The sequence below is a fragment of the Amphiura filiformis genome, chromosome 14 (assembly GCF_039555335.1).
Source record: "Amphiura filiformis chromosome 14, Afil_fr2py, whole genome shotgun sequence".
Classification (NCBI taxonomy): domain Eukaryota; kingdom Metazoa; phylum Echinodermata; class Ophiuroidea; order Amphilepidida; family Amphiuridae; genus Amphiura; species Amphiura filiformis.
The window spans coordinates 28627104-28653241 of NC_092641.1; the positions used below are offsets into that span (position 1 = coordinate 28627104).

Sequence of the window (26138 nt, forward strand, 5' to 3'; positions counted from 1 at the left end):
AAAAATTCTTTGGTTTTTCATAAAAGAACAAAAAAGAATGTTGCCAAACAATGACTTTTTGAGAAGTCAAGCGATAGAATTGTTATCAAACTTGATAAATAAAAAGTCAATCAATATAATGTATAATTTAAAACACACATTTGTACAACACACCATGTGGATATAATACAATGTAAATATAGTAAACATACAAAATAACATAACATAGTTGTTACATAGAGCAAAATGTGAGAATAAAATTTGTTCACAGAATTTTAAAACATTTTGGAATTGTTACTTTTTCTGCCACTAAATCTGGACACAGATTGATAAAGGGTCTAGCAATAATGTGTGATTTGCATATAGAATCGATTCCTACCGTATTTCGTCAAATAGTCACCCCCCCCTCAAATAAATGCCCCCACCACTTTTTTTTCAACCAAGATGTTTCAAAAATGCCGATATTTCCATGCTATCGTGTGTGGTAAGCTTACCAAGTTGCCCACATGGTCGATAATAAGCGTCACTTTTGGGCTAAAATCTGGATTGAAACCCGAAGTGAACCAGAAGTCAGTGTTTCTAGTTCATAGTTCGTCATTTTAGTGCGAGTTTTAAGTTTACCTAATGATTTTAACGGGAATTATCGTTCTAAAATTGACCTTGAATAAACGCCCCCCTTTGGGAAAATGTGACGCCCCCGGGGGCATTTATTTGACGAAATACAGTATTTAAATGCTAGTTTTCACTGATCACATTTTAATTACAAGCCAAACAAATGAAGTAAAATGAAGAAAATTGCTATTTCATTCATGCGCCACAATCCGTGTATTAGCTTGCTGATTGCACTACATGTATTATTGCGCGGAGCTTCACACAACTGGGATGTATATATAAAACGTACGACAAATAGCTATATGAAATTCAATTTGTACTTCATGAGCTGACATTCAAGAGACTCGTTAGCAAGCACTCGATCGGTGAACTGTGAATAAAACCGGAGATCTTTTACTGTAAATAAAGCACTTCAGGCTTGGTCTTTCACATGGTATTTTAGTGCACCACTGGGCATTACAATCATGCCAGAAGTAGAAATTCAAGAAAAATTGAGGGTGTTGATCGATGTGGAGCAAATCACACATTATGGATTTAACACTTCAACCTAGTATCTGGTCAAAATACTTGCTATTGACGAAAAATTAGCGAACATGTACAACATGTATAAATAAGCCAAAACAATTTTGTAGAAATCAACACACTTATTTTGGCACACCCTGTTACTTGAAGCGAAATAATCTCTCTTAATTTTACTCAAATGTAACCAACAAAACAACATAAAATATATATCCATATCGGTCTCCATAACTTATATATTTGGAAGATTGGAATGTTTCTCACATTAAGGGAAGGGGTATGAACGTTTGGACAGTATTTATTGTGGGACATTAGAGCACATCAGACATATCGAATTGCATTCTGAATATGAAGAATGGCCTTCTGATATCAAATAATTTTGATTTTTTGAAATTCGCAATGTAATACACATTTTATGGCAAATCATTAAAAATTGATATTTTTGATATTTAACAGTACTCAAAGTAAACTTTATAAATCTGATGATTTCTACCTAAAGTGTATGTAGGTGGGATGAAAAGCCGACGATCAATTGAAAATTTTGACCTTTCGTATTGAAGATATGGATTTTTTTCCCAAACCACCAAAAAAATCAGGTCTTTTGGGAAAAAAATCCATATCTTCAATACGAAGGTCAAAATTTTCAATTGATCGTCGGCTTTTCATCCCAGCTACATACACTTTAAGAAATCATTAAATTTATAAAATTTACTTTGAGGACTGTTATATCTCCAAAATGTGAAAAATATCAAATTTTAATACTTTGTCAGAAAATTTGTATTATATCGTGAATTTCATAAAATGAAAATTATTTGATATCAGAAAGACATTCTTCGTATTCAGAATGCAATTTGATAGGTCTGATGTGCTCTCATGTCCCACAAAAAATGCTGTCGAAACGCTCATTCCAGTTCCCTAAAAACCCTGAGGTACATAAATTTAATAAGGTAATTCATATATACTTTGGTTGATATCAGCCCACACACCCAAGACTATAGTCTATATATCTACCTCGAGTCACCGGCACTAACTTTGAAGTTCAGCGCGTGCTGCGTTGGCTTAGTGTGATTTCTTGCGTGTACATATACGGCACATTAATCATGCCGGTAAAAGTATGTACACGCACCAAGTAACACTAAGCTAACGCAGAACACACTGAACTTCAAAGCTAGTGCCGGTGACTCAAGGTAGATATATGGACTTGGGCAACTTCAATCAAGCAAAGTGAGTAGTTCATAGGTACAGCTGAAAGAAAGCGTCTAATTCTTATACGTAATCATGGCTCATCAGGAACAATTATAAAAACTCATGAAAATGTTTCCTTAAAAATTAACACATGATTTAGACAATACCAGAGTGTTCTAAAACTTTTTGAATGTCCCAACAAACACTTAAAGTGAAAGCCCCGCTATTTTGGTTCAAATTCCTTGGGAAATTAGTCAAGGTTAAAATTTATCCATGTAAATTCTGTTCTGTCTGTCATTAAAGTAACAGGTGTATTGCCAGTTCTTCTATGGAGAACTGACCAAGCGGGGCTTCCTGTTTAAGGTATGGAGACTTAGCCAGGAAGAAGTAAAACTTATTGTACGATGGTACATAGTGAATGTGGGGTGTAAATTGGGCTTAGCCCTGAAATATTACTGTTCAGCAAGTGTCATACATGGAGGAGGGAGAATTTAAAAGTGGTAAAACGTTTTCAAATACAAACTGGTCAGTGATGTTTTCCCCGCCTAAGAATTTAGTCAGGCCTGTTGAGCAGGGGGTTTTGTTTCGTCGCCTTATCATAATTTTTCTGCTCCTTTGTTAAAAACATATTTATATCTAGGTTGATGAAATTACTAAAAGCACCCAAAATTTCACTTTTTTTGTCATCCTTATTGTTGGCAAACGCCATCTACGATTACTTTGTAATAATCACCCTTCTGCTGCAAAATTGTGACCCATCACATCGAAACACGGCAGTTGTCGGAAACCCAAATTTAGAGATAACAAAGAAAATGTGCCCCGAAAAATAAAGAAAATAAAAAGAAATTTGAACTGTATTTGTCACATAAAATCGCCATTCTACATGCGATATTAATGGAAGAGGTGTCATTTTAAAGCTTAAAAACAGTCCTTTAGTTTGGTAAAGAAATCTACAAGTTCATTTTTGACGACAACTGCAGTGTTTCGATGTGATGGGTCACAATTTATCTCAAGTATGTGTACACATAATCAATACATAGCAACATCATGTTTTTGAAATGGCTATCCCAGTTGAAATCAATACCACCCCTACAGAAAACATGACTTTAATCTCCCACAAGGGGTGTAGATTTCAAATGGAGCCATCCATTCAGGTAACTCCATTTGAAATTCTCACTCCCTGTGTGGATGATTAAGGTCATGTCTTCCATAAGGGGTGTATGGATTTCAACTGGAATAGCCCAATATTTGAAGAGTGTTCAATTGACAATAATTTATTGTGTGGTACAGCATTATATAAATACAGGCATTGATTATTTAGGCACACTGATTTTGTCTTTTTTACATTTTAAGTCCAATTGGTTTATACAATGAAGAGCTTGTTTCCAAGTCATGCTAAGTCCACAGCCACATATTTCTCATTTACTTGTGTGAAACAATCACATTACTTTGACAAGTTTGAAATTAGCCACAATGAGTTGTACCATCAACAAACCATTATTTACCATAACAATGCTGCTTAACAATATGCAGACTATTGTTCTCATTTGGGAACTAAAGGCCTCACACAGTATTGTTCCTGTACATCCATCCACTGCTTGCTTTGTAATGATGCATCCAACTGAAATTACTATACCTATAGCATCATAACCTATTGCAATATTGCACAGGTAAATCAGAATCATGTGTTTGTGGACTTAACATGGAAACAAGCTTCAAATATTAATATTACAATTTTTTATACATCAAATGCTCTTTTGATTCTGGTTGTTAACTTTTGAGTCAATAAATAATTTATTACATAATATATTAATTTGCGTTGATCTTTTTACATGTAAGCTTATCTTTGGACATAATACATACTGGCAAAAAATGAGTCATTCTCTTTCTAATTTTCTGTAAACCCTCAATATCCTTTAATTGACATGAATTCTGTAATCTCATTGGTCAAACACCGCTCGGATGAAAATCTGTATTACTTGCGGACTCCTCATAAACCCCATTGATTTGGGTCTTCAATTCCAGGAACCTTGTAACAGGTTTGCATGAATGATTTGTCCTATTCTATTTAAGGAAGGGGTATGAACGTTTGGACAGTATTTATTGTGGGACATTAGAGCACATCAGACATATCGAATTGCATTCTGAATACGAAGAATGTCCTTCTGATATCAAATAATTTTGATTTTTGAAATTCGCAATGTAATACACATTTTATGGCAAATCATTAAAATTGATATTTTTGATATTTAACAGTACTCAAGTAAACTTTATAAATCTGATGATTTCTACCTAAAGTGTATGTAGGTGGGATGAAAAGCCGACGATCAATTGAAAATTTTGACCTTTCGTATTGAAGATATGGATTTTTTTCCCAAAACACCAAACAAAATTAGGTCTTTTTGGGAAAAAAATCCAGATCTTCAATATGAAAGGTCAAAATTTTCAATTGATCGTCGGCTTTTCCTACCAGCTACATACACTTTAAGACTATATCATTAAATTTATAAAATTTACTTCGAGGACTGTTATATCTCCAAAATGTGAAAAATATCAAATTTTAATAATTTGTCATAAAATTTGTATTATATCGTGAATTTCATAAAATGAAAATTATTTGATATCATAAAGACATTCTTCGTATTCAGAATACAATTCGATAGGTCTGATGTGCTCTCATGTCCCACAAAAAATGCTGTCGAAACGCTCAAAATGGTCATTCCAGTTCCCTTAAAATTCACATTTCACATCCTTGTGGAAAATTTCACTGTCATTCCAATTCCAATTGACCTTTTTGGTAAATCCTATAATTTCTTGTTGAAGAAATTTGAAATCTGTAAGTCAATTTTACAAAATTTATCCTCAAATGAGAAAATTTGGTTTGGAATTCCAAAATTTTCCTTACCTTTTCCAGTTTCTTATGGATGAAATTTAGTTGTCTCTGGAATTACTTTTAAGCTGTTGAATTTGGTTAGGTTATTCCAAAATCTTCCAGGGGAGTGAAGTTTTCAAATAGAACAGCCCAATGATCACTATTGACGAGTTATTCTCTTAAAATGTCTTGATGTGTAATCAATACTGATATTGTTTTCATTTATTTTTGAAGCCAACACACATGTAGAGACTAAATACCTGCATAATAGGTCTTTTTGTGATTAGAATATGTGGATGATATGATTTTATGAATGAATAAAGTGGATAGATGTCGGTAATAAGAAAACCATGTTTTACAAAATATTAAAAATGAGGGTTTCTGATTAATTCATAGAAACAGAGGAGGGAAATCTGGTTCTCTATACCACCCCGTATTATTGGCAGGGCCATCAGCTATGTCAGAATTCTGCGTCAAGTCTAATGATAAATGGGCTATTCCAGTTGAAATCCATTATACACCCCCTATGGAAGACATTAATCTGCCACACAGGGTTTGAGAATTTCAAATGGAGTTTCCTGAATGGATGGCTCCATTTGATATCTACATCCCCTGTGTGGGAGATTAAGGATATGTTTTCCATAAGGTATGTATGGATTTCAACATGAATGGCCTAATAAGGCTTTGTGTCGCTCCTTCAAAGCAATCAGTGACTCATCAATGAAGCATTGCATATTGCGCCACAATCTGAAAGTGTCCTACAGATCAGAAGCAGCGATTAGTTCAAATCACAAATACCCCAAATTATTCCTCCATCCCTGAATATGAGATGGCAACAAGTCCTGATTCTTCTTCTCTATTTCTATGGATTAAATGGGTATTACCTTCATGAAGTCTACTCAGAGTTAGCCTAATATCAAGACAGGGATTATACACTTTATAAAGCTGTCTACCCAGCCAACACACTATGTTTTCACGATGTTCACTTACGTTGTAGATAGGTTGTCATCTACGTTGTAAACACATAAATTTGTGAACTCGTATTCGTGCTGTGACAACATTATCAACGTTGATTTTCGGATGTTATTTCAATGTTAAGTTACGAACGTATTATTCAAATGTCCCTATTAAGTTCGGTTGAACTACGTGTGAATAATATGTTCCCAACTTGCCATCGAAACAACATCATATGATGTTATATCACGGTCCGAAAATCTACATCGAAAATAACATCGTCACAACACGAATACGAGGTTCACAAATTTACAACGTGGATGACAACCTAAGTACAACATAGATTACTTTAATATGATATTAAAACAATATAAAATTGTTGGCTGGGTTATCCCCCAATGTAGTCTTGACAATAGGCTAATTGTGTGTAAGCTTATAATGGGCTCTTTCATTTAAAATCCACACTCCCCTGTGGAAGATTTTGGAAATATCTTCCACAGGGGGAGTGTGAATTTCAAATTGAATGAGTACATTAGCAGCTCCATTTTGAAACACACTCTCCCTCAAGGGAAGAATCAGCTTGAATCTTTCTCAGATGGTGTATGAAATTCAAATGAAGCTGCCTAATGTGCTCATTCCATTTGAAATTCATACTCCCCCTGTAGCAGATATTTCTAATATCTTCCACAGGGGTAGTGTGGATTTTAAATGGAAGAGCACAATGAAGGATACACCAATAACTGCACAGATATTGCAGACATTAAAAAAAACTGTCATTTTCACAGTTCATGAATTTTGATACAATAAATACATATACATCAGCAGGCACCATTAAAAACACACAGGCTATCCATATATTAAGTAGCTATTTCATTGTTTGCTTGCACTCCCTCTGATCTATCCTGTGTCTTCCTCTATCCAACCAACTATCTTGCCTTCCCAACCAGGGAGTATGTCATCATCATCAATTACCTATTGTTGGGGAGGAAAAAGAAAAGAAAACTTTGTATTAGTTACATGTGTCAAGAGAACGTAACAAACAAATGCACAAAATGTCAGATGTTTCTCATGATCATTTATCATCACTAGTTCTCTGACCATAAACTTACTACCTAAAAAAACTGGGTCTTAAAAGAAAATACAGATTTGAAGCAACCAATTATTTGTCAATATATAATTTCCAAATTTTTTCGTTTTCCTGTGGCTTTCTGTGTGTTGTTTGTTTTACCATGTTTTGTCCATTTTACAAGGAGGTTAATAAAGATATATTATAAACTATATGCACTTTTGACATATTCATGTTATTGAAAACAACAACAGACACAAACTGTTTAATCGTTTTTCTTTTCATTTTATTCACTTTTTCAATTATTTCAATTTTTATTTCCGTATCACAGAAAAATTATGGCTTTGGTGTAGGGGTCTGTTTTTATAGTATGGACACTATAGAATGCTTTAGTTTTACACTTGTAGAGCAACAAACCACTTGAATTATAAAGATATATCTAACCTGGGGGGGGGGGCTTTTTGGTATAACATATATTGGATATCAATTTTCAGAAAACTGGTTGTTGTTTTTTTGGTTTCTTTTTTAAAAATGTTCTCCAAAAACCTTAAAAAAGTGCAGATTCTTCATTTTATTACCAACATTTGACAAACTTGTCCAAAATCACAACACATAATCAGCATCTCTCCTTTTCGTACAATTTGGTAGATTTTTTTTGTTTTCAGAATCTCAGCCGCACATTTCTTCCTATCCCACAGTTAATGCTCACCTCTTCTTTAACAGTTCCAAACTCTGGATCCAGAGCTTTGAAGTGATACCTGTAATTGCCATCACGATCAAACAGTAGCTTGAAATCTCGTAATGTCACCTCGCCGAGCCTCTTGGGTATGGACGTCATGAATGGTGTCACTGCTCTCTCTGTGAAGTAAAGCACTTTAGTACATGGTGTGCCTGCATTACCGTTGGGAGTTGGTGAAAAGGAGTTTTGTCGATGACCGTCTGTGAAAAAAATTAAAACAAATATTCACTTTGAACTCTAGTGGTTATGAATGTAGATTTTTAGCATACTACTTTATTTTTGTCATCAAGAAAGAAGACATTTTATGGTATGTGCCTCACTGTTTTTTGATATCATATTTAACCTTGGTAAATCATTCAATATTGAAATACTGTTCTTCCAATACCCTTTAGAACAATCAGAATTTAGAATAATAAGGGAGGCTATCAGAGAGTGCAGGAATTTTCCACTGAAATAACTAACCTTTTTTTATTTCATGTCAAGCTGAAATAACAAACCTGCTATATGAGGAGACTCCAGGATGTTAGCTAGCCTCACTTTAGACAGGTAGTTTGCTACTGGGACAGACAAAATTAATGCCTGTGACATATGCTAAATTCTAAAAGTAAAACTTGAATAAGTTCTGTAAACTCAAAACAAGATCAGACTAATAAATCAAGGCTATATCAATAGCTATTTGAACTGACTGAGCCCCCAGAAGAGGTCTGGTTTATGTTTTCAGGGTCAAATTTTTGATAGGCAGTTTTGGTGAAAATGTAAAAAGGTGCAATTGTAAAATCCTAGCTGAGACCCTGGGAGACTCTATAGATAATTTATATTGTGGAAATGTCTACTTACAATTACTTGTTGGTGATGCCCTATACTCTCTATCAGAAGGAGATCTTCGGTGGTTATCATAGGAATGTCTTAATGCAGAACTTTCTGTTGAACTCTGTAAACAATAATAATAATAATGTCCATATTTATATCTTCAAAATTAGGACAAATACAAATAAGAATTGTTTTATTGATCTTGGAAAAACAAAATTAATTAGGGGTGTTAAAAACCGGTCTCAAAAGTAATATATATGTGATGTGATCAAGCAAAATGAGTCTTATGTCGATCAAAATCAAAATGCCCCCCCGTCAGAACTCTTGCCCCCCAGTAAAAACCGAAAATTGCAAAAAAATCCCAAATTCCTGGCCCCGCCACTGCAAACAACCTGTGATATTTACCTCAAACAACCATCATAAACTGAAAACAGCAGGTGTCTAGCATACTTTAGTTCTGAAGTTCTACAGTTTTGTTATGTGTATTTTCTTTTTATGTTTTTTACTCCATATTTTTGCCTTCAACTCAATTTCGAATCTGCCACCTTTGCCCCCCATGGACCAGATCGTGTCACATATAAATATAAATAAGCTTAAATACAACCCCCCCAGCTCCACTGACAATACTTACAGAATCACTATCTCTCCTGAGTGTATCTTTTAATGATGGGTTAATTTGTTCCATCATTGCTGAAATACCCTGAAAAGCAATAAACAAAATAGGTTTAGAACCAAGTTTGGCTAACATGGCCTAATGTTCACGAAATATTCAACATTATTTTACAAGTAATTATTTGCTTATTTTGTCGCATAAACTCCCTTTGTGGGTTATTTAAAACATTGCCTCACAAAAACGGGAACATTATGCCTACAAGCAACGAAAAAAGTTGAGAAATGCCAAGGTCTTCAGCGGTTTCCCAATGTGTTCCAACATTGATTGATGGGTAGAGGGGAAGGGTAAATCATTGTTGTAGATGTCATGCTTGTTCCCAGGCAAAATATACGTCATTTCAATGGTCATATGAAGTTCTGCACGTAATTTCGACAGAGTGTACTAAGCGTTCCAAGGACTTTTTTCGTAGATTGTAGCTATAGCAACGTCCATGTTCTAGCGATAGAGACAAGACATTTTTAGTTGAATATTATGCAAAAGTTGCAAACACATTATAATCTTTAAAGAGCATATTATATTCTTCTTGGCCATGGGTTTCCCATTTGACTTGTGCCCATTTTTGATATATGACTGAGTATATCTCACTTGTGAAAATTCAAATTCATTCTTTGACCAAATTCTAACAGCATTATGGAATTTATAGGTAAAACACAGCACTGTTTCAGTATTTTATTGAAAATATATCCAAATGGCCAATATTTTGGGTACATCTTTTCAATGTTTTTGCCATTTCTTGGTCAAAATTTCCCACTCCCAATTCTGTGCAATGCTTTTGTTTTCCATAAAACCGAGAATGTTGGTCATTACATTTGTATGCCATTGCCACTTGCATTCATCTAGCAACTACTAAATTTTAATACCTGACCCACAGAATTACAGGAGAACCAGGACTCGACTGCCATCTTGAACCAGGTATGGAGCAACAATTGGGGGTATTTGGTTTCTCTCACATTGCCTCTGAGGTAGTAGTTGTCATGCAAGCGCGACATGGATGATGGGTGCATTTGAGAGATGCACCTGCATGTAATACCAAGACGCTTCAGATGAGATGCAGAATTGTTTTCATTCGTCTCTGTGCGGCTGTTGGCAAGGACCCGAATACCCCTAATTTTCTCCCCATAGCTGATGGCGCTATTGTATGTGGTGGTATAGGGAGTCCGGGTTCTCCTCAAATTCTGTGACCTTACCTGTTCTAATGAATCTAATGCATGGTGATTGGGATCATGACTACTCATATTTGTTCTAAGACTTCGTAATGCACTACGCAATGTTGACATCTCATCGGAACCCTGCAAAGAGATGCACAAAATCAAAGAGTTATTATTTGTGAACGTGTATACAATGAATCAATAGTATTCACAAGTCACCAAGTTTCGCTCCAAAATATATATCTTAAAACCAGAGTGTCTGTGAGGGGAAAGCTTATCTCTGCTTTCACAAAGCAATAAACAAGATCTGATCATGATGAGCTGAACAAAGTATATGTCCCACCTCATTTATATTGTGGTTCGCCTCAAGTTCGGTAGTGACGCAGGTGCATATTTCGTTATGTGCAGTATTGAACCGCACGTGTTAAGTTTATCGTGCTGAGGCAAACGTACGATAGACGTTTGTTCGCATGCTTGCAGCACAACCGAGATAAAGCACTGTTGTCACTACCAAATTTGAGTAAAGTTTACAGGGTGAACGTTTCACAATACAACCACCTTATACAGATCTTACCTCTTTAAATGTTGCAGGTATTCTTATTCCAGATTGAACTTTGCCCTCTATTCTGGTAAGCTTCCTGTCCTGAGCTGATATATGGGTTGCTAAGTTGGCCTAGCAGAGAACAAAGTGTTGGAAATATACAAAATATTAGCTGGAGTCTTGACTTGGTATATAGGAGATGCAATTTAGATTTACATCCACATAGTGCTTTTTCAATGGTAAATTTGCTATTGTAGTTATGTTAAATGAAGCAAAGTAAACATGACAACTTGTACCCCCCCCCCCCAAATGGCCAAGACTAAATGAGTGATTTTTCTCTATACTTCCTCTAAAGCTGAATTTATACTTGATCGCTGAGCGATTGGGATGCACTGCTTTTGGAAAGGGACAGGAAATCGCTGAATTTTCTGACGCATCGCTTCTTGCTTTTGCATTTATACTAATCACAACAATCATGACAATTAAAATATTCAAAAGGCCACAAAATACATTTTTAGTACATCCATTGCTGTCAGTAATTATTGCTTTGTATTAATTTAAGTCTGAAAGCTAATAGCTGTTAATGATCAAGAAAGGTAAATCAATTAGCAAAATAATAGATCCAGTTGATAAGAAATGACTGGTTGATGCATTCAAGTGTAAAGCAACATTGCGCAGGAGTTGAGACTTCTTTGACTCACATTTTTGCCTCAGCGATTTGTATCGATTGATCGGCTTGATGCTCTAAAAACGAAGTAAACACTGAGCATGCATGCGATTGCGAATCACTTTTCTGCAAAACGATCAAGTATAAATTCAGCTTTACACCACAACTTGCTCTGCAAGAATTTCCTGATTTTTGTTTTTCTTGTTTTCCCCTTGTATTGTAAATCTTAACAGTACCGCCATACTGAGATTTGTGGCACTGCTATCGCAACAGGATTAAAATAATGAACATGTGTGCTTTGAAAAAAAACATGCATTAAACATCTTGAGCGTATGGATGACCCAGTCACAATGTGCTTGCCACATGTGAATTAAATCATAAATGAGAGTGAAGATTGGCAATCATCCCCAAAGAAGATTTTCACCACATCCCCACAATGCACCATGCTTTTGCAAAACATACTAAAACTGGTTCCTGGTGCATGTAAGTTCTCATTGAACATGTACATGAAGGAAGGTTTTACAGCACCAATATTACTATGGCTCTTAGGTTTTAACAGGAACTCTCATGCACTCATTAACAGTGTTCAAAATTATGTAAGTAAGACGAAATAGGGTTATGAAATTTGTCATGAAATATGGGAACCAGCCATGCATGTATGTCTCCCTACACATTTGTACAGGGACTGTACACATTTGTACAGGGACTGTGAGTACCCCGGGAGTGTTTGGTCTGAATGATAAAGGTAAAAGTGCAGTGCATGGTGCATTCTGGGTATGCTGTGAAAATCTTCTTTGGACCATCTGATTGCAAGTAACAAAACAAGTAACTCTGGCTCTTACCTCTGCTATGCCTACTCCCTCTAGTCTTTGACTTAGCTCTTCTATTTGTGATTCTAAGTCTTGAGTAGTAGTTGTACCTTTGTTTTCTAGCTGATTTTGAAGTTCAGTCTGTATTGAGACAATAACAATAAAATGTTTAGAACCTGCCATTAAATTACAGACCCTGGTAATGAGTGCTTTTGCCACTTCAGGTGTACTGTTTTGTTGTACAGACCAATTGCAACCAGTGCCATGGATACACCAAAGAGGAAAAGACACTCTTAACATATATACGAGGGGGCCTACTCACTCAATAACATCTTTGCCCTCATCATGTTATAAAAGGAAGCAACCAGATGTGATGGGTTGCAAGTCTGATAAAATCACAAGTGTAGTGGTAAAACATCACTAAAAATATGAGTTTAATATCTTCATATTTCTTGTCATTATCTAAAAGAACAAACATTCTCTATATCTGCATTTATTTATACATTTGTAACACGTTTGATCCACATACTCCCTATTGCTATCTAATCCTGGGCATTATGTGAATCAGATCATCACAGCCTTGATGTGTTTGAAATAAGATACTTTAGAGCAATGCTTGGAGTTCCCCTCCTTGACAAAATCCGCAACAGAATCCCAACATCACACGCTCCATCAATGATGTTATCTGCCAGAGACATTTGAAATGTCCTGGACATGTCTTCAGGATGTCTTAACATCAGCTCCCCACCAAGCTTACATAAATGACTTCAGCAAAAAAGACCACCAGGTCCATCACCAATCAGATGGAAAGACCAAATTCAGGTGGACCTGGGAGTAACCACACAGAAAGCAGAGACGCAAGCAGTGGACAGAACTGAATGGAGGATGCTTACTCGGACAAGGGCAAGGGGACACAACATCCTGTGCATCTAAGTGAAGTAAGTCAAAGTCAAGTTTGAAACCCTTACCTTGAATACATTGAGGTCTTGGAGCTGTTGTGTCACCATTTCTATTTGTTCTTGCTGCTGTTTTAATAATTTATCTTTTTGTGCTTGTTGTGCTCTAAGATCTGATAATACTCTGTCCTTTTCTTCTAATTTTCTTTTTAATTCACTCTGTAAAAAAGAAAATAATTGAAAATGTAATGCGCAATTGAAAACAGATTCAAATAGTGCAAGAGACATGCTGCGAGTTTTCTACCATGATCATTATTGCTATTCTTTACCTTGTTTTGCAAATGTCATTTAAAATACAGTATATCACCTTATATCTAAAATGTCACTTCATTGATGAGCGTTTATAGGGCATGTGCATTTAATGGAATGGATGTGGTATATTTTGTTGTTAGCTTTTTCCAGTTAAAATAATCCAGGATCTTTTTATTATTTCCTATTATTGCAGTAGGAAATCTCCATACAGCATATATATCACATTATAATAATATTATAATCTAGATGACAAATATTTACTTTAGGATCCAGTTTCTGTTTCCAATAAGTTAGCTTATGTTTTAAATGTCAAATAACCTTCTTACAAGATAAACTGTAGTTTTTTAAAGGAAGTCTCCAGCAATCATAACATTACACCCTTTGTATGTTAGAAAAATAATGATCAAGCACGAATCACATGGTTTTATTTAAAACACACTCATATTGACCGTAAAAACAGCAGGCTCTCATCACACGATATTCAAAATTCATGCGCCAACATTTTCAGGTATAATGACGTAATGGTTATTTGTGCTCAATTGTCGTCAGCCTTCATTGTATTACTGGGACGTCATTGCACTAGACAATTTCAGTGCCTGGGAATTTGGAATATTGTGTGTTGAGAGATGGCTGTTTTTATTCATTTTTATGGCCAATATGAGTTTGTTTAAAACAAAATCATGTGATCTGTGCTTAATAATCATTTTTCTAATATATAAGGCAAAATGTTATGATTGCCGGAGACTTACTTTAAGTCTGCCATTGCCCCATTGTTTTGTTCAGTTGGCCTGGACTCTAAACTAGCCAACAGATCATAGGTCTTACCTTTTCTCCTTCTAAGTTTTGCTGTGTAAATCCTACTCGTAACAACTCTGCTTTCATTTGTAATAAGGCATTGTCTTGTTCTGTTAACCTAGACTGTAAACCAGCCTGTCAGGACATTAAAAGAAAAGTAATACCAGTAAATAAACAACACAATCAATATTAACACTTTTTCTCATGAATACGAGGGTCATTCAAAATGTTCTACCTCCACCCTCATATCTCAGCTTCTGCAAGTAGGTACCAATATACATTTGCAACAAAGTGTAGGTGACATTCCAATGTATAATTATGGCAAGTTTGAACAAGTTACCATTTACAGAACCAAAGTTAAAAGAGTGGAGGTAGAACTTTTTGAATGACCCTCGTACAAGACTGATGAAATCAAGATTGGGCTGTTCCAGTTGAAATCCATACACCCCCTATGGAACACATGCCCTTAAATCTTCCACAAATGGGGTGTAGATTACAAATGGAGTTGCTCATCAAGGTACCCCAATTGAGACTCACACCCCATGTGTGGGAGGTTATGGTCATGTCTTCCATAGGGGGTGTATATATGGATTTCAACTGGAATAACCCATTTTTGAGCATGCTCTCCTTTGTATTCCTTGATCCTACCTGCAAGGTTATGCATCATACATAATGTAAACCAAAAGTGATCTGAAGAAAGCTCTTTTTACATTGTAGTTCGTGCTCATGCTTTATGTTGTCATTTTGGCCTAAGAATGAAAACATTGTGTGTTTTTGCCAAGATTGAGGAAAGATTATATCATTTGGCACACCAAAAATTATAGTCTGCTGAACACCTTCCTTGCATAAACACAATTGAATACCTGAGTGGAAGAAGGGCCCAACTCCAATTTTTTACAAAAATGAGTTAGACCCAGCATTTTATTGCCAGCAGACTGTTCTTCCTTGTGTGTGGAAGATGAGCCAAAATCCACTCTCTAAATAGTCTTCCACGTACAATTAATCATGGTTTTCATGGAAGAAAGGCCCAACTCCATGGAGTTGGGCCTTTCTTCCACAAATATAGGGTTAAACAGGAATTTTGTTCATCCATGAAATCTGCTTCAATCACTATAATAAACTTTCTTGCTAACATATTACATGAGTTCTACTTGTGCATATTGGTGATTACCTTCTTTCTGTAGCTATTTATAACACAGAACTGGCACTTGCAGTATATTAGTGGAAGAAGGGCCCAACTCCAGCTCGTATTAAGACTTGTACCGTTGTCATGGAAACATCATATATAATTTCGAATGTATGTAATATTGTATGTTCATGTATTAAAGGTCCCCTGAAGACAAAAACATTCTGTCTATAAAACTTTTCCAAATATTAAGTTTTTTCTTAATATCTCAAAAACAGTTTTGATGGAGTTGGGCCCTTCTTCCACTCAGGTATTCAATTGGATCAGTGTATGACCAGACTTGGAAAACTTCCCAAGCTAGACTTTAAAAGTTATAAACATGTTGTCTTTTATCGATATAACAGAAAGGACTGAAGTTGATATGATAAACAATAAGTCTACCCCACTCCCAACAAATCAAGTCTCATAAGAAATATACACGTAGGTCAAGAGAAAGTGAATCTGAAATTCACTCTCAACTGCCAGACATAAATGCATTATACTGTACTGATCATTGCAAGCTTAAGTTTACTACTAAAAATGAGAGACTTTCCATTCAATTGTGATGAACAAGAGGAGTTCAATTGATTACAGGATAAATGTTATTTTCCTTTTGGAATTAAACTGAAATGCTGCTAATTCCTATTTTTAGGTTTCTTGTGATTTTTAAGAAATGCCTGCAATATTTTTTTCAATCATGTATCTGTTATTTGCCTTTTTATCAATAAAATCACAATGACAAAAAAAATATGCCTGCAATATCATACCATATCAAACCTGGGCTTCATTTAAATTTTTTTAACAACTGGTCCAGTGTTTCACCTTGGACCAGTTGGCAATTGAGTGCTAGCATTCACATCTTACCTGTGGCATTTACAGGCTGGATTTTGCCAACAAAAATGTGCTAATGAGTCCTGCACATGTGCAAACATATCATATGATACCTACCTTTGTTCCCTGTAAATTCCTACATTCTTGCTTGACCTTTGACATTTCATTTCTAAGTTGATTGCACTCGTCTTGTCTCTGACTTAATCTAGCTTGCAAGACAACCTGTAAGAAAACAAGAAATTCAAATCAAATAAATTAAATAATTATAGTCAAATGATAAATAATTTAAAAAAATGTTGGTGACTTAACGTGTGCTCCACCTAAGCATGACCTAAGTATCAGCACACTTCAACAATTATTCCGCTGCCATTAGGATATATCAGAATCATTTCTTCTTCACCAAGTCTGCAACTGATGCGCAGGTACTCTTAGATTGTGATTACCCCTAGCAGCTCCCTATTTTACACCTGGGTGAGTGAAGCAATTAGGAATTAAGCTATATCTTGCACACTGGGCGTGATGAGCCAGTTTTCAAATGTAATCAAGCCAGCGAGAGATCTGGAAATTTAAAAATGAAGACTTACACAGGTTTTACAGTTGTAACAGAATATATTGTAAGAATCTGATATAACATCAAAAAAATTAAGTAATGAAGAAGCCCAACAGTATTTAAAAAATTCTCTTGTTTCGTGGATAGTTTGATAAGTGTGCAATGTAATTGAAATTGCATGTACTACATACTGCTATTCTAGTTGAAATCTATACTCCCCCTATGAAAGACATGACCTTTATCTCCCACACAGGGAGTGTGATTTTCAAATGGAATTACCTGAATTGGTGACTCCATTTGATATCTACACCCCTGTATGAGCGATTAAGGTCATGTGTTCTACAGGGGGTATATTGATTTCAACTGGAATAGCCCCTCACTTATTTATCACAGACCTTTGCTTCGTCAATAACAAACAACATTGAAGACCATTAAAATGTTAATTAATACATTTATGAACTTCAGAACTAAACAATCCATCCTTTAATTGGGGAGTGGTTGAATAGTCCTGACTTTTATTGATGAAATCTCTGTAGGGGAGGCACCTATGAGTGGGATTTAATTGGCAGCAATTTTGATATGGATCCTTTTTGATGGAATAAAATAATTGCCTACCACAAAAATAATTCTTCCCTCACATGTAAAAACGCATGGGAACACAGACCAATTCAAAAACACTTGCCTCCCAGTAAGAGACTGTTATTTATGTATAGGTTAATAACTGTGTATTATTTGTTGAGAGTGAAATTAGACAAAATAATGTGTGAGAACAAATTTCATACAAAAATATTTTGATTTTTTTCTATTTTTATATTCTCTAAAAATGTTGAAAAATAAAAGCAAAATATAAATGCTTCCATCGCCAAATACACGTCATAAACTTATTGTGCATACAAGGTTTATAACCTACATGCATTTTTCTAACATTTATTCTGATTGGTTCTATGTTATAAGGCCAAGTAAAATAAATAACATGTATATCGTCTCTGCCCTCACCCATTTATAGGGATTTTCAAATATTTGTGTTATTTTTCTTATTTGCTCCCTTGTTTCTGAAATTATTGTGAAGTAAACACATTTGAAGTTTTTGGTTATGGACACATTGTAAATATTTTCTTCAAGCTAGGGGCAGGGATTTGGGGAACTTACAAAAATATTAGGTTCCTCCCCATTTTATGATAATGTTGACAAAGCTTTTGCAAAATTTGCAATTTTATACAGAATTGAATAGTCAATTTGTAACAAAATAACATATAATAAGGGCCTCCCTCACCAAATTTTGAGAAAGTTTGGACGATATACATATTATTTACTAAGAGTGGGAAATAAAGATACTGCATATTGTTAGTTGGGAGGACAGTTCATCTTTTAATTCATTACTTACAACTTGTTCTTTGGCATTAGATCCTTCAAACGGAATCTGATCTTCCTCCGCTTCTGAGCTGCCCTCGTCATCTGGTAATCGACCACTTAATAACTGAAATGATTGAAAGATTAACAAAAAATAATTAACTAAAAATTGATGTGATGAAACTTATATGTACTGGTTTGCATAAAACCTAATCAAAATCTACCTGTTAACAAACATCATTTCCCTGTCACAACTACCATATTCGACCTCATCAGTAGCACCCAGGCACTTATGCCAGTTAGGGGGGGGGGGGGCAATTTTGGTATATGGATGGATCCTTTTTTCAACATTTTCAGAAAATAGCCCAACTTTGCTTTACTGTAGCAAATTTCTTAGGAGGATAAGTTGTAAAAATTAAGACAATTTGTGTATTTTTGGTATATCAATGGGTCCATATTTCTTGAAAAATTGGTATATTAATGGATCCACTTTCAAATTCTCAGCAGTAGGCCCCTACCCGAACAAAACTGGAGAGCCCCCCCCCCCCCTGGAATTTATACACATAACATTAAAAACTCAATGTGTATGAAGTCAAAATTATCATAATCCTAAATTGGTGGGTTAAGATGGTCATTTTATGGCAAAACTTAGTGTACATCTCTGGTGCATTGAATAGTGGCACTTAGTTTGTCCCTTGGACATTTCCGAAGGTGGGGGGCACTTATAAGGGGAGGGATAATAATTACGTCAAATACAGTAGTGTTTTTACCTCATTGCTTAACAAATGATGTAAAGGTAGCAATATATTTTTATTTTGGTAACTAACATATATATTCAAAGTAAGGTAAAAGTACTTGTTACAATTTCATATATTCTGAGTATAAGACATTATTCTTTGTTGTGCAATGGAGATCTGTAAGTTTTTGGGAAAATAAAAACAAAATACTTGCAATAACACAACAGAAATGTTCGCAGTTTAAAACTGGTCACTATCACTCATGTTTTTTGTTTTTTTTATCAAAATAATTTAAGAAAATCCACTCATCGTCATCAGGCGTTTACTGCTGTTCACTCACTTCTTGACAATACAATAAATTAATTACAATTGCTGGAAAACTGCACCATATACATACCAATTCTTGTAATTGTTGTATAACTCTCTTAGTTTCCTCCAGCTCTCTAGTCATATCATGCTGCTCTTCTATCAGCATTTCCGTCGTGTACCCGACGTTAATTGACGAGCGGCGTGAACTTGACCGTGACCCGGCATCTTCGGCAGCACTCCCTGAAGGAACAAAATCGCATAGACATATCAGGGACATTAGTACTGGATCCATGAGTTGTTGTGTTCATACATATATTGGTTGAGGATATTTACTTGCAAGTATACATGTTTCATGTGTAGTACAGTATGGTCACACATGCATTTCAGAAGTATTGCCAGTTTTTGCTAACTACTGCTGCAAGTGGAACAGGCTAGGATATACAAAATAACAGGTCCCAAATAGTGTCCGAAATAAGGAAAATATGGGGGTTGTCCCGAGGACAACTATAGCATAAATTCTGCTTGTCCTCAAAACATTTTGGTTGTTTCCAAAATGTGTCGATTTTTGAATGCAAAAATCAAATTTGTTTGATGTCTTTTGCTTTAGAAAATTCGCACCCACAAATTGGTAAACCTGTGCACATCTCAAGCAATGGCACCATTGGGTAACTCAGTGAAACGGTTAATTAAAAATATTCAGAGAACTGGACATGCTGAACAAGTGGACATCAAAGCATACAGTATTTATTATAATAATATGTGCTAGCAGTGGTTCAGATATTTCTCTTAAGGATACAAATTACAATCAACATGACAAGTCAAAACTTAATGTCAAGTTTTATTTATTTATTTACAATGTATATTTTATAAATCATGATTTTAGAGGTAAAATATAGTGGTTGTCCAGGGATAAGTACATAGTTCAATATGGTTGTCCTCGGTGATTTTGGACAAGAGGACAAGAGAATAAGTGCTAAATTTCGAACACTGGTGATCCCAAAACAAGATTACTTAGTATTTTGGCTAAAAAAATGAGGTGGGCCAGAAAAAGTAGCCCTGGGGCACTACATTTCCCAGCTATACGGGTATGTGCCACGAGGCGACGACCCCCTTTTTCAGAGCCACTGGCCGCCTTAGACCCTCTGAATTCATTGTTTGCCCGCTCTGAAGCCCCAAAATTTTTCTAGCCGCTCCATAGACCCTCAGATCATCGATTTCCGCCTCATCGGCATCTTGAGAGACGTGTTTTCTGTCCTACTATTTCAAGCCCAAGTGGAGACCCAAAAGCTACGTTTGCGAGCCCAAAAACTTCAAAGGGAATTTTCCATTAATTTCTTCCCCATTGAAAAGAAACACATTGTAAGGAATAAGGTGAACTTTGGGTGGGATTTTGGGCTCCTTTAGTAGTGGCAACACTGGTTGACTGATAATAAATAAACATTGCAGCAATGCCGATCGCGAGAGTCCAGCTGGTGAACATTTAGCTAGAAATAAATGATTTTGAGATCTCTTTTTGGAATAAAATTGCCAAATATGAGGAAAAGTACCTTAATAATTATGTACACATCCTTGCAGCTCTCCATAAACAATGAATTAAAAGGTAATTTACGATCTACTGGTCTAGTAAAATCGGGAGTGGAATGGCTGTCAAATTCTGCACACTTCACTCAATCATCTCATGGTATAAGCATGACAGTTCAATGTAGTCTAAATGTTTTTCTATTCGGCACTGAGGAACATAATTCTTGTGGGTTTGTTTTTATGGTGGGCTTTTGTAATGCTGCTATAATTATCAGTAGGCTAATAGCATAGATTGTAGGTCTACAGGGTCTAGTAATTTTGATTTGAATGCTGTTTTGCTTTGTTATTGAGGTTTCCATCGTAATGGGCCAAACCAGACCTATTTTGCATTAATGATTTTCCTGATTAATAATTTAATGCACAATTCAAAGTGAAATCGATTCCTTCAAAAATCTGTGGCAAAAACGCAACAAAATTGAACCCTGGTTTGGCTCTGCGGGTTTAGTTTCGAGATTTTTCAGATTTTGGCGGCCGATCAGTTCCCAAGACCCCCTTTTGGCCAGTCAATCAGTTCCCAAGACCCCCGTTTTGGCCGGCCGATCAGTTCCTTAGACCTCAAGTTCGAAACTGGCGGTGGCACACCCCTACCAAAAAAAAATTCGAGTGCCCCCCCCGGGAAAGTAGCCTCCTCTTTGGTTAAGTTTTCTGATTAGTCCTTAAATTAGTGATAGGATTTGGGTCTGGGGTGGCACACCTTACTTTTCCTCCTAAAATACTAAAGAAAAGACTTTAAAAAATTGCCAAGCAAAGATTATTTCTATCAAAATTCATAAAATGTACAGAGTTAGACCTCATTCTAATGTAAGATTTCAACTGTAAAACAGCTATAAAAAATTCTCAAACAGAACACAATGGGCTCATTATGACAACACTTAGCAATACAAATACATGGAATCATGCATCTTAAAAAAACACTGGAAACCAGTCAGATCCGGGCAAATGGCATTAAACTTTCTGCTACCTGATGTCCTGATTCGACCATGGACTCTTCTCCACTGATGTCACATGATGTTCAATTAGATAACAGTTGATATGTGCAATCTTTTAACAGGACATATTTGAAACATTGCTGAATACAGGAAATAATTGAAATACAATTTGTCCTGTCTCTTCAATCTACACAAGCATTTAAGCATGCATGCATGCATTGCAATGCGGTCATAGGAGGCCAATGATACTGAGAACTGTTTACTACTTGAGGTTAATTGTATGCCCATAATTTATTTGTTCCCTCAAGTAGGCCAAGGAAGAAGAAAATCATCCTTGACCAGATTTGAACCTGGGGCCCCTGGGTATCTAGACCAGCGCTCTTACTACTGAGCTATCAAGGAAGCCAATGGCACTGAAGTGAGTGTACTATAGGCTAAAGGTTCCAAATCATATCCCTACCGGCTTCTTAGCATCAAGCATTAAGAAGAAATTATATTTCATCAATTTTAGCGAATTAATTATATGTGAAGGATAAGTCATTAAATTGATTGTCATTACGTATTTTTGAAATGAAAAATTTGGCAAATAATGAGGAAAACGGCAGTATTAACATTTGAAGTTTAAGCCCCATTCAAATACATGTGGCTAATTTCTCTTTATCCACCTTCATATAAAATGTCCTATTTTGTCTTTACTATGTACAGCAGCTTTCGGCTTTATCACTAGTAGGCTATGTTAATTAGCACATCGCTGCTGCTAAAACAGATGTAAAAAGCTGAATTTTGATAATTTTACGATTTGCCCGAATGAGCAATTCACTGAATAGGTCTTTTCCATAAGATTGGTACTTTACATCGTTTTAGCAAATGATTGAACAAGGTTTTTTCATTTCCTACAAGTTTTTGATTATTTTCAATCTATTCAATCAAATATTTGACATCTAGCAAGAAAGACCTATTCTGTCTCATAAAAGCATCAAAAGGTCAGACAAAATTCACTGTTATTGGTAAAATTATTTGACCACTAATGGCCTGAGGCAATATGTAATTAACCTTCAATAATGACAATGACTTACCAATTGCTATTATGATAGAAAAGTATTCATTTTGGCAACCCATTATATTCGTCTATACATGCCATTATAATTTTTACTTAAATTTCGGGTTTTTTTAAAACAATTTAGGACAAACATTTTGCTGTTCCCGGATAAAGAATAACACAATGAGCAAAACAAGTGATATAAAAAAAATGATCTGAGTGATTTTTACTAACCCTATATAAGGCCAAGAGGTTGTCCCTCAAAAACATCTTGTAAAATGCCTAGTGCAACAGCCCTAGGATGTATTCCACATACTTAAGCGAGAGGGTTTGAGAGACCAAAGTGTTTTTTAAGCTATGTAAAATGAATCATTTCTTTTTCATATTTTGCCAAAATTTACTTTTGTTTTGGACTTAAAATCACATTGCCTACTATTTTGTAATTAAAAAAAAGAAGCTAAAATGCTGATATATATTTTTTTAACATTTGGCCTAAGCCAGGCAAATCCCGGTAGTGCTCAGAGGCTAAAGGGATACCAACCCCAAATATGGGACAGGGATATGGAAGAGGTCCAATTTTAGAAGGAGGAGGTAAACCGGAAGTACAGAGAAAAAAAGGACGAGCATGGATCGGCAACCAAACTCACATGTGGCAACGCAGGGAATTGGAACCTGGACCACAGTGGTGAGACCATGAGAAGTGAGTGAGAAGACCACTACACTGACCCTGTCTTCCACCTGCACACAGGATACTGAGAAAGAAAGACTTTTTATGGTTTTATCGCCAAACCAAAATGGTCTCATTTCAGAGCATCATTTTTGTTCCCATAAATTCAAAGGGCATTCTATGAATGTATATAAAAATTGGGGTTACAGAACTGTGCTCCCTGCATATTGGCATGTTTTAGATCGAGGTCTATTTAATTGGTAATTACAAATTAAGCATCTGGGTGAAATGCACAATTTCAGAGGTCACATACAGTTTTCTTCTAAATAAATCACACTACGGTTTATTGCCTCTGACAATGTTTAATTTAGGTCCCATCATCATCATGGTACAATAAATTCTATTTTCCCTGCAACCTTATGGACAAGCATGAAATAAAGGTGTAGACTAGTATGTTGAATGCAGGCAAGGAAATAAGCAGATAGGACTAGGATACACTTTTTGAAAGAAAAAAATCCACCATTTAAACATGATATCTTCAAAACATGGCCCGTATCCAATTTATCAGCCAAGCTTGGCTTACAGCTAGCTCTTTATTTTTGAAACCCTGCAGTATTTCAAAAACATCTAGACTGCAGGATTTGAACTGTTAAGATCTGGAATTTGAGTATCATGTTTCTATTATTGGAGCTATCCAGCTCTATATTGTTGACACTATCTCAGTACCAACTTCTTCACTTAGGTGATGGCCAAAGTCATCTTACCATGCTGGTGTGCAGTTAGTTATATAGCAATCATGCTATCTGCATATTTCATATTTTAGAAATAAATGCAACCTATACAATCAACCCACCTAAAAAGTTTATGCTCATCAATATTAAATTATTTGTGCACCTTTAAACTACACTAATTTACTCAAAACAGTGTGCTCACAAACACACAGTGAATAAGAGTGAAACTACACATCCTTTGTTTAAACAGCTCTAGGATCTATTGATTTCAACTCCTAATAAAACATTTAGTGAGTAGTTATCATTTAAAAAGGTCACCTAAATGTTACTAATGGCCATTACCAAACCATTTCTGCCAAAGGCAATGTGTGTACATGTGCTGTGATAAATGACATTGACGTACAGTAGCTATGCCTACAGGGTGTCCCTGAAAGAACTGTATCGTTGGAAACTAAAATTTTCGGGTATTTATTGCTTGAACTAAGCAGAACTGAACGTTGATGTGGTTGAGGAATGAAACAGCTACAACATACTGTTGAATTTTGACAATTGACAACTTCATTTTTGAAATGTAAGAATTTTACAGAAAGACCTCATTTTCAATCCATTCCATGCAGCTCAGTGACCTGTACCTTGAGTACCAATCACTATACCGTTTCTCGTCTCAAGTTGACATTAACACCATGTTGGATTTTGCAGTGGCAGATTCAAATCAGTGTGTTTACGCTGTTGCATCACCACCTTACGGATGTGTGTGTATACGCCCAGCAGAATTAGGTTAGCATGCACAATTCAATTCAAAAATTCAAGATGCCGTTACTCTCAATTTAAGATGAGACACATTATTGTGCATGAGGCATCTATAATTGCTGTCATTGATCAGTGGAATGGAATGAAAATTAGGTAATTTTGTAAAATATATTTCAAGAACATAGCAGTCAATTGTCAAACTTCAAAAAGTACATGATGGCTGTTATATTCCTCAACCACATTAACGACTTCGGTATGCTTGATTCGGGCAGTAAAATACCTACAAATTAAATTTTCTGACGATACAGTTATTTCTAAGACACCCTGTATGAGTTCTTGGTAATTTACCCCTATCTCTACCACATCTCACAAAATACCACACTGGGGACCACCCCTGGGTAACTTCCCTGAAATAGGATGGGCCAGGTAACACATAATGCACATCAACATGGGGCTAGGTCTAACCTTATCTCCAGCAAATCTAAAAAAATACCACTCCCTTGGAATAGGATGGACCAAGTAACACACAGAACAACCCACCCAACAGAATATATCTGAGACTTCCCACAATTCATTTCTTCCCTGTACTGATTTGCTATTCAGCGCAACATGGGTTGATAGTTACAAAAATACCTCAATTAACAGAGCTCATCCAGATCTTGCAATTGAGATACCTCATCACTATCGACCTATGTTGCACTTAAAAGCAAATCAGAATCAGGAATGCATTTTGGGAAGTGTAAAATATCTTCCCTGTCCCCACCCAAACCACCTCAGAAAGGTTAGGGTTAGCAAAACATGCAGTTATTCGGACAACTATAAATTGGAGCGTGTGGAAAAATTGAAATCACACAGCTATAGCTAAACTAGAGCAATGAACCATCGTCCTATGTCAACATTAATTATTCAATACTAAATTAAA

General features: G+C 35.7%; 1 protein-coding gene across 4 annotated transcripts in view; it reads right to left on the bottom strand.

Moving 5' to 3' along the window:
* Positions 1–4737: 4737 nt before the first annotated feature.
* Positions 4738–26138, bottom strand: part of LOC140169902 (dixin-like) — a 113539-nt gene continuing 92138 nt past the window's right edge. For all 4 annotated transcript variants that reach the window (XM_072193223.1, XM_072193224.1, XM_072193225.1 and 1 more), the window contains 12 exons: positions 19608–19759; positions 18508–18600; positions 16691–16795; positions 14608–14712; positions 13543–13689; positions 12608–12715; positions 11132–11230; positions 10597–10698; positions 9368–9436; positions 8764–8857; positions 7897–8126; positions 4738–7093 (listed from right to left, as the gene is read on the bottom strand). In XM_072193223.1, coding sequence (XP_072049324.1) covers positions 7019–7093; positions 7897–8126; positions 8764–8857; positions 9368–9436; positions 10597–10698; positions 11132–11230; positions 12608–12715; positions 13543–13689; positions 14608–14712; positions 16691–16795; positions 18508–18600; positions 19608–19759 — 1379 coding nt within the window. In that variant the 3' untranslated portion in view covers positions 4738–7018. The remainder of the gene's footprint in view (positions 7094–7896; positions 8127–8763; positions 8858–9367; positions 9437–10596; positions 10699–11131; positions 11231–12607; positions 12716–13542; positions 13690–14607; positions 14713–16690; positions 16796–18507; positions 18601–19607; positions 19760–26138) is intronic.